This window comes from Rhinolophus sinicus, linkage group LG13 (genome assembly GCF_036562045.2).
Source record: "Rhinolophus sinicus isolate RSC01 linkage group LG13, ASM3656204v1, whole genome shotgun sequence".
NCBI lineage: Eukaryota > Metazoa > Chordata > Mammalia > Chiroptera > Rhinolophidae > Rhinolophus > Rhinolophus sinicus.
Genome location: NC_133762.1, coordinates 13,602,060 through 13,619,325, shown reverse-complemented (window position 1 = coordinate 13,619,325; position 17,266 = coordinate 13,602,060). Strand labels below are relative to the sequence as shown.

Sequence of the window (17,266 nt, the reverse complement as noted above, 5' to 3'; positions counted from 1 at the left end):
CACAATTGGGAGAGAAGTTTTAATCAGGAGAACTCTTTTGAAAAGGATCTTTTTTTTTAAGGGTCTCATCTTTGGCAGCCCTTAGAAAGCAATTCTGAGAATTTCCCAAGCCTGAATGAGCTCACTGGTTCACAATACTGAATTTACAATAATGAAAGTAAAAATAATAGCTAACTGTAAAATACACATTTTGATTTTGCTGTTTTTTAAAATATCACATTCTTTCCAGAGAAATACCTTAGGGCTAAGCTTGGCCTGTCTGTGGTGGGGACGGAGGCCAGGGGCACACCACGTGACCTGCCTCTGGGATTTGGAACAGAAGCCCAGCGTCATTTCGTTTTGTGGAAACCCAGAATTGTCATGGCCCCGTGAGGGATATGAGGTTAGTGGGAAACTGGGCGATTGGAGAAATGTATATTCTGCTGTTTATCGGTCCCTTCTCCTTTCCTAATTTCAACACAAAGCAAGGAGGGGAAGGGAGACCAGCAATGGGACTTCAGTTTTGAAGGGAACACTTTCCCCTTAGCATTTGCTTAAACGTTTAGCTAAAATCTTATTAAAAACTTTAACACACACAGGAAAGGCTGTGCTTTTCATCAGTTAAGATTTCATTTCCTCATGAACGACACAGATGCATTATAAATAGTTTTTTATTATGACTTTATAGAATGCTCAATACATAAAATACATTTCATTTAAAATATTTAAAAGAATTCCTGAATATGAGCAATGCATTCTGGTTATTGCTATTATAATGTTCACATTCAAACCTTTAAATCTGAGGAAAGCACTACTGCACACACACAGGACACGGTCAGTAGTCTAAGAGTGCTGTTTACCATATGTCATCGGAGTGTAAACGTTTTTCAGAATAAGGGAATGATTCTAGAACATCCACGGTGAAAAAGAAATACTATCCTCTTATGCCAGCAATACTTAGTGCCAGTCTTAGATTCCCAGCTACGGTTCAGTGTGTGACAGTCACCACATCTGTACTTCCCTGGTTTTAAGAGCCACAACATTAAACGAAAGCTGCGACATCACACACACAGCCTTGCATCTCCCAGGCGTTGTGTGGCCGGTCTGCCCTGTTCACATACTTTCCAGAACGAGCCTGGGGCCTCGGTGCCTTCCTGCCAGCACACTTCATGGCCCTTGGCCTTGGAGAAGGGCTCAGCGGTCCCAGTCGCTGAGGCCCTGCCCATCGCTGTCCTCTTCCTCCTCCTCGTCCTCCTCGTCTGAGTCAGCAGACACCCTCTTGATTCTCTGGAGCGCCGCCTTGATGCTACTCTCCAGGTCGCTGGTTGGTTTACTGCTGGGGCTCAGGTCACGGTCGGGGTGAACTTTCTTCAGTTTGACGCCCTGCCTTATGGCAGCCAGAATGTGCTCGTTGACTGAGGTGCGGGGAGGGGCCGAGGGCACGTCCACTTTCTGGAGTGGGGCTCTGTCACGCCTCAAGGAGGCCAACACCTCATCCATAGATCCTGAAATTGAGTAAACAGAGCATGTACTGTCAACAAGTCAGACATTTGTGGACTAGGTCAAGGTGTTAAGTCACACATCAGTTAACACCATGATTGAAACAAAGAACCATCCTTTCTGTAAACAGATGTTTGGGTTATTTGCTAGCAAGACCAACCAGAAGCTCCCTGTGTGGATCCAGCATAGTGGAATCCCTGACGTTTTATCTTGACCACTTTCTTCCCGCCCCAGCAACTCACAGGCACAGCTGTGCACACCTTTGGTTAGAATGGCTGTTTTTCAAGACACAGATGTTGTGATATTTCCGTGTGATCCTGAAAAGAGTGACAGATGCCTGGGGCATAAAGACTGTGATCCCACGTGTATGACAGATACCTCTGACACTGCGTTGCCTCCATGTCCCTTGCCACTTTAAAAACTCTTTTTAAAAAACATACCCTGCTGTATCTCTCCAGCTTCAGTCTCAGGTATTAGTGATGACTGATGAGTCAAGTATGACAGTGAGGTGAGTAGGTTTCCACACATGAAAAGGCTTCAAGGACAACTTTCATCAGTAGCTCAATGAACCTGGCAGGGGTGGCACTGGCACGTCCCTCTGTATATAGTGTGTTTAATTCCACCCACGGTACCCTGAGGTAACTTACACTCTCTGTTCTTGAGGGTGTGAAATGCTGTCAAAACACAAATTAGAGTTTCGAGGCCGTGGTGAAGAGAAGCTCTTTTTCACTCTGGCACGCGGAGACCCCTGGAGGGCACGGCTGTGGGCACAGGTTCAGAGATCTCCCAGGTAAGGCTTCAAGATGAAGCCTTCTCATTCAGGACTGAAGGCCAGGCTATGGCTAACAAAATACTACTTCACTTTGGACTCGAACCTATAACCTGTTAGGACCTATAACCTCTTAGGAGGACGATACCCTCCTAAGAGGAAGAAGACAGTTGCACAGTTTGGTACTAGTTCACACTTTCTTCTTCTCAGTGGGAGAGGCAGTGTGTGGGAGTTGAAGAGGGCTCCCCCACACTGTGCCCTAGACCCAGGCTGGAATGGGGCGCCTCCCAAGGATCTGCCCACAGCTGGACTGCGAGCTAGGCATCGGCACGCACGCTCTCCGTGTTGCACACGCCATGGACGTGGGCTTCCACCGGACAGTGTGGACATTTTCATTTGCACCTGTTCTACGTACAGTGAAACCTGAGCTCAAATAACCACAATACTCAATTATCCAGAACGACAGTTTGGAACCGTTACATTTCTATTCATATGACCTGTCGCAGTACCTGTGCATGTTCTAGCTGGAGGCATTCACACATAGTCTTAAAAACAAGTGTACACAGCATTTTGCTAGGATTTATCTAACACACTCGTGTGTACACACACACACACACACACACACACACACACACCCAAAGGCTTTGAGTCTTGGCAGATTTAAGCCAGTGTCCTCAATAGTTGATGTCTAAACCATAATGAGAACTATAGACCTCATTAAACAAAGAAATATTCAAGTGTATTCAGTATACTGTATTTGGAAAGGCAAAAAGTGGTCCATTGTTGTTGTTTTTTACCACTTTAGAAAGATTTCCCACAGTAAGGTTCCTCAGTCCACTGCTCAGTCTGTAAGAACAGCCTTACATATTCCGACTATTATTCCTCTGCAATAATTCCCAACCAATCTTCTGCTTAAGATACAAGTTAATTCTGTAAAAGACTCAGATGGAGCAGGAAGCGTGATTCAAAGCAACACAATCAGACACTAAAGTCTGAAACAGGTTGAGTCTTTGACAGCTTGAGGGATCCCTGGTCATGTGACCATGAAATGTATCGAGATGGTTTCTTCAAGATGAGTTAGCATTTCTCAAACCCTGATTTAGGCTATGCTAACTTTGCACTAAAAGAGTAATATTTAAGGTAGCAAATACTGGGATATTTTAAGATTACAGAGAATTCTGAAACAGATGTTGATTTGAAGACGATGGCTTCTAAAGCCCAACCGCTCAACACCCCATGGGGAGCAGGGACAGATTCCGGCGGATTACCTGGGCGTTTAAAACTGTCTGAGGAATCACGCGGTCCTTCAGCAGGCGATTCAGACACTAGAGGAAGTGGCTGATCATCTTTTACGGAAGTCCTGACATGTAAATTCCAATGATTTGCAGATTGAGAAGACAAGGACAAGGCTGGGAGGGGTGGCGGTGGTGGCGGTGGTGGTGGTGGCGGTGGTGGTGGTGGTGGTGGCGGTGGTGGCGGCGGCGGCGGCGGCGGTGGTGGTGGTGGTGGTGGTGGTGGCGGCGGCGGTGGCGGCGGGGGCGGAGGGGGAGGGGCAGGAGGTTGTGTCGGTAGTGACAATTCCTCACTGGATCTGGAGTGTGCCTGGTCACCAGCTGGAACAAAAATCTGGGCGGGGATACCTCCAGGACAGTCCTGAAACTCGGAGGTTTTCACGTGACTAACTTCCGGCAAGGGAGCACTTCTGGTTTTCCTGGCGGACGGAGGGATTACCGCCTTCCTCTGAGAAGCTGGCAAGGAGGTCCGCTGGGAGAGTCTACCTGGCAGGTGTGGAGCCTCCAGTTCTGAGCAAGAGGCCTTTGGTACAGACCGACCTGGACATCTCTGAAAATGGAAAACTGTTGTGAGAAACGTGCCACAAAGGCAAATCATCAAAATGCTGGAACTTTCGATAAACAAATGAACACTGAAGATTTCTGTGCCTGAATTGTTCTGATTCACAAAGTGGCTCCTTCTCAGTTTATACAGCCACCTTTACCACTAAATCTGTATTAAAGAATAAACATTTATATCCATTGATATAATACTTTCTCTGTAATAAAACAGATATGAAAGGATACGTATAAAAATATTCATCATAATATTTTTAGTATTAAAAATCATAAACTCTAAATATCAACAATAGTTGAATTACAGTGAATTTATTTAAAATATTAGGCAGCCATGAAAAATCATAAATGGTACAAAGTCTGAAACATCCTGAAAAAATATAGATGATACAGTGTTATATTTATAACCATGCAAAAAACATATCTATGAAAAATGCCTGCAGAGTGGACCTCAAAGTAACAGGTAGAACAGGAATTGTGGATGTTTCTTTTCGCTAATTTTTAGACTTAAATTTTAGAATTTAGAAATGTAAATTTAAAAAGTTCTGGTCTCTCCAGTATTTGATAAAGAAATCCCTAACCTAACAAAGAACTAATTTTGGGGGTGGGGGGTGTCCCTAAAGAAGACATTGATTAGCCAATAAAACACATAAAATAATACTATGCAGCCATTAACATGAACTAGATCTATATATATATATATATATATATATATATATATAGACACAATACATATATATATATATGTATATATATATATATATATATATATATATATATGGACACAATACATCTCAACACGTGATTTAAGTGAAAAGAGAAACTGGCAAAGGATGTATACAATATGATACTTCTATTGTAGATGTAAACCAAAAACACACACCAAACTTAAAACACTGAAGTTTGTGTTAAATGTAAACTTAAAACACTGAAGTTTAAGTGTAAACTTAAAACACACAAAAGCGTAATTCGTGATAAACTCAGAGTACTTCTGTCTCTCCCACATCTGTTGTTTTCAGAAAAAATAGCAAAGCAGTGGCCGCAAGCTCCCAACCTCACTGATGTAGCCGCCGTCCAGCCCCTTTCTGTTACAGAGCAGGCCAGTAGAACAGAATCCCAGAAACTCTGGCCAGAATCCAGGGCTCATCATGCCATCCCTGATGTCGGGGAGCCCCAACCAGCAAGGAGCCCCTCCTTCATCCCACAGCAGCAGGTTGCTGTGACTCCGGCCTGCTGAGTTCTACGTGACATTGCTGGGCAGACTGCCTCCCTGAGGCTCACCCAGGACCAATGAAATCTTTCACCTCCTCACAGCCTTTCAGGTATGTAAGGAAAACTTGTCTGGGCTCCACAAGTATCTTATATCACATGACTTCATTTCCGGCCTTCTCCCTCTCCTACTTCCTTCCTTCCAAATTGCTCAAAGGGGACGGAATTCTCTCAGTCTACAAAGGATGCTTCTGTTCCTTTTGAAAAACTCATAAGCTTTTCTTCAGCTTTATCCCAAGTGATTCACATTAAACTGAAGGAAACTAAATTCTCAAGGTTCTTTTCCCTACATTTAAATCACACACACGCACACGCACACGCACACTCCTTCCTACCACCCCGTGAAGTATATTTTTGGACCAAAAAACCTGCAACTTAAACCAATTTGAGATCAACCTGTTAGGTTTTTTTTTTTAACTCATTGTTCCACTTTGCTGAGCGCTTAGGCGGCCTGATTCTGTCACTTGCCATCTGTCTATCCTCCCACCTTCATACCATCTCTGTTTGAAAGTTGATCACTAATCTATCTGACTGGTTCGGGGCTAAGGAGCTGGACTTGGCCTCGGGAGTCCCTTCCTCCGTGCTGACCCCACTGCACGCAGGTCCTCTACTGACTGACCGCTCCCGTGCTCTGCGTCCAGCTGGTGTTCCTGTCGCTCCCTCCACTGCGTTCTTCCTGCTTCCATTCATGCCCAGGCCCCAGTCCAGGACGAGAAACTTAGAATCCCTGGAAGTGGGGTCTGGCATTAGGACTTTTAGAGGATCCCCAGATGATTGTGATGTGCTGCCCGGGCAGGAGAATCTGGGCTATGGCTCTGGAGTGAGAGACCCCGCTCTGTATAACCCCGTGGAAACCTTGCTTACTCACCTGTAAAGTGGGTGACAGTAGCTCAGGAGGTTGTTTTAAAAATGAAAGGAGAATGACTCTAAGTACCTAGGCAAGGAGACTGGGATACAGAAGGGGGGACACTTGGTGACGGTCATAGTAGGATCAGAAAACAAGATGAGGGCCGTACGTCATGACTTCTCCCTCCAGTGGCTTGTTATCACACAGCACACCTTCCGCACCTTATTCCAGAGGCTCGTCTGGAGTGAGTGGTTTGCTCTTTGCGGCACCAATGAACTTGGGTCTTTGTGAAGATGTGTGTGGAGATGTGTGATGAGAACCGGTTTATGTTTTATATTCGAAAGTTTAATGTTATTTTTAAATAAGTAACTATTTGCTTTTTAAAAAAAAAAAACCTATTTACTTTTAACGGAGCACTTAACAATACTTATGTCACAGTGTTTCTTTGACTTCATTTTAAAGAATTCTTTATTGCAAATGAGGAAGAGGCCAGCTTAAATTGAGGGCAGTTTAACTATTTTCCATTTTCCCTGCTGGTCAACATCATGGTGGGCAGAGCTAGCACCCCTCGGGAGGGGACAGCAGGAACCCTAGCATGTGGCAATGTCAAAATATCTTGGTAGTCTAATATTTTTGGCTTTTATCAATATACTAAAAATAGCGGCATTTGGGGAACATTTTGTGTTCCAAATGATCTGTTCATAACACTTCATACTTTCTCTGAGGATGGGCGATCTTCACTTATATCTGCAGAAAATGTAGGCGAGGTGATTATTTCTGGAACTTACCTCTTTAAATGCTCTCAATCGTTGCAGGGTTTTTTGGCGTTCTTGGTTTATCCATTCTTTTTTCTTTTGTTCTTCTTCTTTGATCTTGTCTCTTTTCTATATTTAAACAAACACATTTGTAAATTCCTCAAAACAAAAGTCTTGAAAGAGAAAGGGGCTGTACCCGACATCACATCCCCCTGACCACCATCAAGTCTGCTCCCCAGACTGCAGTCTCCCCCGGATCGAGGCTGACAGCTGCAGGTCCAGGGCAGGAGCTCCAATGTCCATAAACTTAAGCCAGGGGGCCATATGATGCAAATCTAAAACATTTTTCTTTAATTACTCACCATCTGAATACTATGATGCTGATGAAAATATTTTATACTTTCTTTAGCCTGCTGCAATCGGAGCCGATGATTTTCTTTGCATTGATCCTGTTGGAATAATATTTTAATATTACCATGGGCTATAGCATAAAAGGTTAAAAGAAGAAAGCACTGCCTTTGGGGTGCTGTGTGAGGCACTCGTGAATAGGAGTTTCTGCAGTGGTTCAATGGTACTGCCACCTCCTCAGCCATGTGATGAGGGCTGCTGGGTGCTTGTAGGAATCAGTTGTTCCTGACCAGAGGGCCACAGCTATGATTTAGTGCTTTAGGAGATGAAAAAGCTAATTCTCCAACCAAAGGGAAATGAAAGGACACAAAGGAGTCCCCATTCTTAAATGGGATGTGTCCTAAGAATGAATGCTGTTGTTTTAACACGTTACAAATAGTAATTATATTTCCAAACATACCTACATAAACATATCCAACCTATAAACACCTGAAAAATTATATTGAAAACTGTATTTCAACTATGCTTAACCATTCTTAGCATGTTAACTTTTTATTATGGAGTTTTTAAAAATTAAGGAAAAAACAAATATGAGGATTGAAATGAGCTAAATTTTTTTTGACAGATTTTATCACCAACAATTTACACTAAATTTTAGAATTTAGTATAGCTGATTATTAGAAGTTTCTACTTATTGTGACTTTTAAAATACCTGTGTATGTAATAGGCAGTCAACACATAGTTATTGAATGAATGAATTAAAATCTAGAGATTATGGTGAATCCTTAAATCCCAAGGAAACAAAGTTTCGTTTTAAGAAAAACGTTTAAATGTATTTTAATTGTAGCCACTGTTATCCATATAAACACAAAAAAAATTAATCACTGGGTTGGTAAAGCCTTATTTTCAATACCTCTTTAATTTTCATGAAAGAAGAGATCCCAGGAAGGGGACAGAAAGCAAGCTGCCCTGGGCGCCCACCTTTCTGTTCCTGAGATGGGCTCTTCTAGCGCAGATCCTGCCCCGTTTGCTCTCCAGCTGCTGGCACCGCCGGCTGAGCTCCTTCACCTCCAAATTCCTATCATCCTGTAGCCCCGTTACTCGGTCAATGACTTTAAGTTCCTCTGGACTTTCACACGGATCATAATAGACAACTTCATCCTGTTTATCTAGAAACATATTAATGATTTGTAAAGACATGTTTTATTATAAAAATGCATAAAATTTTTAAATGTAAGGAAAGTAAAGAACATGTGTAATCCCACCGTCCAGGGAGAACCACTATTAACAATTATGTGTGTGTGTCTGTGTTACACGCACAACTTACATAGCTACACATATCAATAAACAGAATTCTAAGAGAACAGTTTCTATGTGATGGAAATAAAATTTAATGGCAACACAGTATTCTCTAATTCAAACATGCTGTTGTTAGAATATTCCAATGTTCCATTATTATCAATTTCATTGTGATGGACTTCTCTGAATAGAGATCTGTGTGTACATTTTTTTATTACTTCCTTAGCAGATGAATATCGAACACTCTCGATAACTACCGTCAAATGGCACTCCAGAAAGGCAACTTACATGCTACCAGCAATATATTGTGTAAGCTGCCTTGATGATATTTAATATTCATTACATATTGATTTTTTTAAAATGTATGCTAATTGTAACAAATTCAAGGCCTACAGAATTATAGAATACAGAAAGAGAAATTTTCTTCTTCTTGCCCCAAACCTTTGGGACCTCAATCCAGAGGAAAATATTATCAACAATGTGGCATGCATCCTTCCAAATTAACTTTTTCTTAATAGAATTTTTTCCTAAATTTGTAAAATGCTTATAACTTCAAACTACTGCAAAATTTTTTGAAAACCTAGGATTAAATTAAATGTTCAGGATCTATATGAAGAAAATTATTAAACTTGGAGGAACTTTAGGGAAAAAAATATTTAAGTACATGGAGAGACATACCATGTTCTTGGATGGGAAGATTCAAAATTGCAAAGACAACAATTCTCCCCAAATTAATCTCTAATTTTAAGCACAATCCCAATAAAAATTCCAACGAGTTTTTTTTTTTTTTTGAACTTGTCAAAATGATTCTAAAAGTTCATCTGGAAGGATAAAGAAATGAGAACACTTCAGAAAACTTGTGGAAAAGTAGTGAGAGAGATACATGCTTTCCCAGATAAATAAGTGTACCTCCAAGATACAATAATGGGAACAGTTTGGTACCAGTACCAGAAGCCATTCACAAATCTATGAAAGAAAATAACAATGTTCATAAATAGATCAAAATAAATATAGTAATTCTGGATATGAGACAGGTAGCAAGTCAAAACAGTAGGGGAAATTGTTTTCAAAATCGGTCATTGGGACTGCTAACAAATTGGTGGGGAAAAGTTAGATTCCTACCCCACATCAAAATAAATTTCACATGGATTAAAGAGCTAACTGTTCTTTTAAAAATCATAAAAATATGTAAAGTACTGATATAATTACAGGATGAGGAGGATTTTAGCAGGTGTAACACCCAAAGCAGAAAATTGATGTGACTTCATAACAGTTAAATATTTCTTCTGCAAGGCAAGGAAAAGCAAATGACAGGGAGAATTTATTTGCAACATACAGCAAAAAATAATGTCCTTAATATGGAAACAGAACATTCCAAAGAATAATGGACAAAGACCATGAATAGACACTTAATAAGAAAAATACAAATGGCCAGTAAATATACAAAATTGTGTTCAATATCCCTTATAACTGAATAAATGAAAATTAGAAGATGTTTTTTTTTGGGGTATCAAGTAGGCAAGAATTTAAAAGAATGGTAAAAGTATGGGGAAACAGATATTTTCATAAACTGCTGATGGGAATGTCATTTTGTATAACCTATCTGGAGGCCCACTGCAGTATGAAATTTAGAACTTAAAAAATAATAGAGGTGAGAAAAAAATGTTTACCAAAATGATTGTTGTGTTGTTTTAACAGATATGTGTCAAATGTAAATTTTTTACTGTCCTTGATCCAATGATTCCATCTTTAGAATATTTATTCCAAGGAAATCATCTGTCCTACACACAAAGACATGTGTAAAGAAAGGACCATTTTTCACTGCACTGCTGTTCACAACCGTGAAAAACTGAAAATCATGGTTGGTACATCCATATAATAGAATACTGTGCAGCCATTAAAATTTTTGAAGATTTCATTACTCATTGAAATGGAAAGATGCTTATTACGTATTAAAGGAAAACGAGGATACTGAAGGGATATATTAGTTTAAAAATTGATAGATACCTTTTTTTAAAAATCTTTTAAAAATTTATAGATATTTATATAGACATCAGGCTACAAAGCTAATCAGCAAATTATTATCACTAAGCATCACTAGATGATGGAACTGGGGTAATAGCAGTTTTCCTTCCTTTATTTTGCTGAGTGTTTAACAATGAATGTATTATTTGAATAATAAAAATACTGAAGGGAAACTTTATTTAGGAAATCTCAGTAGATGTTTTAGACAATTTATAAGAAGTAATTGATAATATGGTCTGTATTGTCTTGAATGTGTAATTGAAACATTAATATATATTTAAATATAAATTTTACCTTTTATAACTCTTTTAATAGAGTCCAACTGTGTAGTAAGTAGTATTTCTTCATATTTTAATATCTGCAATTTAACTTCATATAGTTCTAGTTGAACTTCATAATACTGTATTTCTAATTCATCTACAACATCTACATTTTTTTCTTGTTCTGGAAGATTTTCCATCTTGTTTTCATGAAAAAAAAAAAAAGAGCAAGTTAAAATAATTATTATTGTTAAAAGCAAACTGTAGAAGCATCTGAGCTATTTCCAATTCCTTGCTCAATACCAATCATAAAAAAAGCAAATGGAGAATAAATATTCTTCCATTTCATTTAATGAAACAAAAGTGCCCTATGCAACATTTTTTTACAAATACTTTATCTCATCCTTAAAACATATGAAAATATTTAGGCTTTGAGAAAAATCAATGGCAGTGAGGTCTTTACAGTGTTTTTCTGCTTTCAAGTCATAACATTACAGGAAAAAATTTACGTGACCATGATCCTAAAGCATCTCTGATTGTCCTAAAGTTGTGCTGAAAACATTGCTTGACATTGAAAATATTCATTGACTTTAGAGTATAGTACCCATTTCAGTACAGAGTTCAATGTTGTTATCAAGTGAATCCTACAATATAATACTTCAAAGCCACTCTTGAGCAAAGTGTAACTTTATGGCCAATCTTCCTTCGTCTAAATTCTCACCTGCTAGAAGATAGTGTTGGAATAAGTGAAGAAAGGAACCTCTTTAACAATGGCTGGAGGGAAGATGAGATCTAAAGTCAGTGTATTTCTAAAACAAAGTTACCTTAGTCTTTGCCTTACCTTTCCCTGAATTTCAGCTCTTTTGTGATTTAAACACAGCTCTTTGGCTCTCATGAGCTGCAGCGACTCCCGGGCTAACATCAGCTGGAGTCTTTCTAACCTTGGGGTTGCTGTGGCCCAGGCAGCCTGGCCAAATCTCTTCTCATCCTGTTCCATTTGTTTCTGCATTCCTGTCGGATTATAATGGAAACATTTATCCTGACCTAATTCTTTTATTGCTTCCCGTGTTACCTGTGAAATATCCTTTTTAAAAGAAAATGTATTTTAATGACTTTTTTTTATTATCACAAACAAAAATAATACGTCGTCCTTAGTATAAAATTTTACATATTTCATTTTTTTAAGAAAGAGGAAAATAATCATGAATCTCACCTACTTGCAACTGCTTCTTACATTTTGCTGCATATACTTCTAGACTGTTTCTATATCTAGCCAGACAGACAGGGTTATATAGATAGTTTGACCAAAAGAAAAGAAAACCCCAAAAACCCACAAGATAATCATTCTTCTCTATATATTGTTTATTTCACTTAATATATGTAATTCATATAATTTTATGAATGAATTCCTGCCATTCATAAAAATAAAGACAGAGAAGCATGCTTAGTAGCTACTGTGTTTCCCCGAAAATAAGACCTAGCCGGACAATCAGCTCTAATTCATCTTTTGGAGCAAAAATTAATATAAGACCGGGTCTTATTTTACTGTAATATAAGACTGGGTCTTTATAATATAATATAAATATTATAATATAATATATACAATAAATATAATATAATATACAATACCGAGTATAATATAATACCGGTCTTATAGTAATTTTTGCTCCAAAAGACGCATTAGAGCTGATTGTCCAGCGAGGTTCTATTTGGGGGAAACACGGCACATGGTATTGTTTCATGAATACTATAATTTAACAAACTGGTTGACAGACAAGAACTTGTTTCGTCTTTGGAACTGCCATGGACAATGATTGGAGACACGACGAACTTCCTTCCCCCAGCCCACACGGCCCCCCAATCTCGTCCTCCTGTCTTGCCTGCACTCCCCCAGTCAGCCCCGCCCGATTCTCTACACTCTGCTCCAAGTCCTGCGCCTTTCTCTAAGTTTCTCACACTTGCCAAGCTCCCTCAAGCCAGAGGGCTCGGTAAATGCTATTCGTTCTGCCTGGAATACTCTTCCCTCACCTTCTTGCTCTCTCAACTTCTATTTACGCTTCAGACATCAGGGCAAATGCCACTTCTCAGGGGCCCTGGCTGACCACTCTGATGGAGCCTCATGTCTCTCTCAGGCTCTCAGAGCCCCGTGTTTCTCTTCTCATGTGGCTCGTTGCCACTGCCATTTCCCTGTGTGTTTGTATGAATGTGTCACTAAGATTATCTCCCCTCAACAGACTGGACAGTGTCTGTTTCTGATTATCCTTACACTGAATCCCCAGGACCTAGTTAGTGCCTGGTACTAAAGAGACAGTCAAATGATTTTTTAATAAAATGAAAATTACATGTACCTTCGTGCAGTATTTTAAATTATTACCTGCTAATGCTTTCACTGTTTCTCTAAAATAATTCACAGTAATATCCTGAATAGAGACTATAGCTTCTTCAGCCCGTCTAGTCCATTCCTGGGCTTCCTTCTGCAAGGCCACTATCCTTTTAGGACCTAGGTCATCTTCATCCAAGGATTTCTATAGAAAGGGGAAAATTGTATGAGGAAGAAAGAATGGTAATGTACAGCCATTAGGAAATTGAAAGCAAACTGGTCAAGTGGATTATTTCAACTACTTTTATTACTACTACTTAGTCAATAACATTTCATTCATTCAGCAATTCCTTACTGAGAATGAGTACAGCTCTAAGTTGGGTACGCCCTGGAAGACAAAGGGATACTCTGGGACATAAAGAAAAAAATAAACACCTACTTTTCCTTTGCATTACTAGAGTAACTCTTTCTAGAGACGAATGCTGTCACGTTATGTTTCTCTATTAATAATCACACATAATTGTGGAAATGAGATCTCTGTTATTCAACAGTCAACAGGAGTCCTGACACACAGCACTCAAGTGTTAGCAGTTACTGTGGTTTTGTTTACGGACATGGCAGGAAGCTTTTCAATGCCATGATTCTTTGCACAAATAATACAATAACCTGAAAGACAGTAAAAGCTATACATTCATGACTAGGACATGTACCGTGTCATCCAGCATCCAATTCTTCTGCAAAGCTAGTAATATAAGACATATACCCGGGTTCAACATTAGGGATATGTAAATCCAAACTATAGTGAGGTACCCCTTCACATCCACTCCCATGGTTGTCATCAAAAAGACAGAATAACAAGTGTTGGTGATGACGTGGACAAACGGGAACCCTCATTTACTGCTGGTGGGAATGTCAAGTTGGGCATTTGCTTTGGAGAACAGTCTGCAGTTCGTTTAAAAGTTTAAGCATAGAGTTACCTTATGACCTAGCAATTCCACTGGTAGGTATATATCCAAGAGAAATGAAAACATATGTCCACATAGAAACGTGTACACAAATGTTCATAGCAGCATTATTCATAATGGCCAAAAAGGGGAAATAACCCAAATGTCCATCAACTGCTAAGTGGATAAGTAAAATGTACTGTATCCATATAGTGAATACTTGGCAGTACAAAAACATGAAAGTCAGATACCTACTATAACATGCATGGACCTTGAAAGCATGCTACATGAAAGGAGCCAGACACAAAGGACCACATATTGTATGAGTTCATACAACGTGAAATATCCAGAATAGGGAAATCCGCAGATGCAAGAAAGTATAGCCTGGTAGTTACCTCGGGTTGCGGGGGAATGGGGAATGGGGAATGACTACTAATGGGTATGGAGTTTCTTTTTGGGCTGATGAAAATATTCTGGCATTAGATAGTGGTGATGGTTGCACAATTCTGACTATACTAAAACCCACTGAATTGTGCACTTTAAATTGGTGAATTGGTCTGTGAATTATATCTCAATAAAACTGTTATTTAAGAAAAGAAAATATATATACAGAAAGTGAAGATTATGCAAATAATAGACTTTCAAAATAATCAACAGAACAACTTTCTCCACAGGTTAGAGTGGCAGGAGTTTCATCAAAACACAGTGCCATTTTTACAGTACAGTGGACTCGTGGGGCTGTGAATGCATGTGGGGAAGGATGGCCCAGGGTGGGGGACAGAGATCAAGCGATCTCTCTAATGTCTTCTGATTACTGTGGAGTGAGACCAAGGAAAGCTAATGAAGCCCGCTGGGCCCTAGCTTCATTTTTAATACTGGATGAGAATGCCTGTTCTAACTAGTGTCACAGGGTTGTTCCATGGCTCAGTGAAATTAGACGGATGACAGCATTTACTAAAGTTTAAATTACCGAATTACAATTCAGAGCCTTGCTATTTAACATTTCATCTTATTTCTAAGAAATATGCATGTGTCCTTAGAGGTGGAAAATAATAAGCATCACATCAAAAAGAAGTCGTCAGCAAAGAACGTGTTTAACCTTTGAAAATCTGTGGAAATCTTAATGTAGTAAGAAGATGACCAATGTAAAATGTCTTCATTTCTTATCAATTTTTAAAAATAAAATGAACATATCTACAGTATCATCTAAACATTAAGGGTGAACCCAATGGGCAAACAGAGATTGAATCTTAAATGTGACTAAAGAAGTAATATGTGACAAACAGTAAATCTGATAAAATAAAGACATAAAGAAAACATACCAAAATATCAAGCTTACATGAAGTCGCAACTTCTCGCATATCTCTAAAGGGCTGCAGTAAATACTGGAAGAACGTGGTTGCCATGGTAACTAATTCCTGGTACACCTCATCTTCTTCTCGATAAACTTCCATTAATGCTACCATGGTGCTTGCTTTCTCATGCTCTTGAAGAATCTGGAAGGCAAAATGTAAATAAGGCTCGAATTTGGACAGTATTTAGAAGCCCACACCAAGCAAACAAAACTAAACAAAAGAAACCCTCATGTGGTAAACTTGAATACACTGGGGGAAAGCAGAGTTCAAAATTTTATCTCAACTTCGTACAAAGTACTCAGAGAAAAGGACGTGCAAGTCATCAAATACTAACTGGTTATCTCTGGGTTGTAGATTGTGGATGACACTTTTTCATCACTTTTCGATAAGTTTTGCGAGGCTGTACTCCGTTTTTAAATCTCACGAGGACGTAATAGAGTTGCGTCAAAGTGAGGCCGTCATGTAGACTCCCTCAATTCCCAAGGTTTATAGCGCCATCAAGCCCCCAGCAGAGTAGACTCATTTACAGTCACAGCAATGACTCTAGTCTCTGCAAAGCACTTCTTCTGATACTGCGCATTTATGATAAATAACTCATAGTGATAATTATAAACTCGTTTGGTAAGAATTATCCCCAGGACAAGAGAAATAAAATCAACAGTATAGAATTTTTTTTTTTCAATAAATACATCCTTAAGTTATTCTATTTCCACCCATCTACTGAATTCTTCTCTTACGTCTCCGGTTCCTCAAAAGAATGCACTGAAAAATCATCCAGAGTAAGAATGGCCTCTTTTCCGATATAACAGCCTGCTCTGCCAATATTTTCAGTGAAAGGAGTTAAGGTCCACTCCGGCTCCCAATTGCTCCAATTTACCCTAACTCGTCCTCTCTCTGCGCCTTCCGCGCGTCTCCGCAGCTTACCCCTGGCTGCCCTCTGCAGGTGAAGGACACCTGTGACCCTGCGCCCCCTTCTCCACCTCAGACTGAGAACTTGCTCCTCCACAGCGCGAGCCTGGTTGAAGACCCCCACTCTCACCCTGGAGCCCCTCTGATGGGCCGGACACTATAGGGACAGGTGGCAGGGGGCCGGCCCGCGTACCTGGAGCAGCCGCGCGCCCGCCTCGGCCCACCGCGCGCGCAGGGCGCGCTCCCGGAAGGCGCGCGGGCTCTCGCAGTCGGGCGCGCCGCCGTCGGCCGGAAGGAGCGCATCACGCACGGCCGCGGCGCCGCAGCCGTCGGCCGCCTGGCCCAGGTAGCGCTCCAGCCGCACGCACAGCTCCTGCAGCGCCGCCTCGCCGGGGCTCGCACGCGCGGGCCACACCAGCGCCCACAGGCCCCAGACCCCGCCGCCGCCTGCTTCCAGCTCCGGCGGCAGCGGCGGGAAGCAGCGCTCCAGCGGCGGCCACAGCGCCGCCAGCTGCCGGTGCGCGCCTTGGAGCCCGGCGGCCGAGAGCAGGCCCGCCCAGCTGGGCGGGAGCGCGGGCTCGGGCTCGGGCTCAGGCTCAGGCTCAGGTGGGGACCCCCGCCGGCTCCCCTCGCGCCGCCGCCGAAGCCGCTGCGCCGTGCGGTCGTGACAGGTCACCGCGAACTTGCCCTCCTTGTCGTTCCAGGCCACGAGGAAGCGCAGCTGGTGCCGCTCGGGCTCGGCGAAGAGGTCCTCGCGGACCGGCACCCAGCCCTCTAGGCTGTCGGGCTGCTCGTCCTCCATGGCACCGGTGGTCAGCGTCCGGAGGGCTCGGCTTGCCG

At 41.1% G+C, this 17,266-nt stretch overlaps 1 protein-coding gene across 1 annotated transcript; it reads right to left on the bottom strand.

The window, feature by feature from the left end:
- Window positions 1–634: 634 nt before the first annotated feature.
- Window positions 635–17,228, bottom strand: WHAMM (WASP homolog associated with actin, golgi membranes and microtubules). Its single transcript, XM_019743485.2, has 10 exons — window positions 16,620–17,228; window positions 15,485–15,658; window positions 13,273–13,423; window positions 11,740–11,909; window positions 10,933–11,098; window positions 8,296–8,483; window positions 7,329–7,415; window positions 7,000–7,095; window positions 3,517–4,090; window positions 635–1,484 (listed from the first exon to the last, which is right to left on the bottom strand). Exons 1-10 carry the CDS (start codon window positions 17,226–17,228, stop codon window positions 1,174–1,176), a joined length of 2,526 nt encoding a protein of 841 aa, XP_019599044.2. The 3' UTR covers window positions 635–1,173.
- Between the last annotated feature and the right edge of the window lie 38 nt (window positions 17,229–17,266).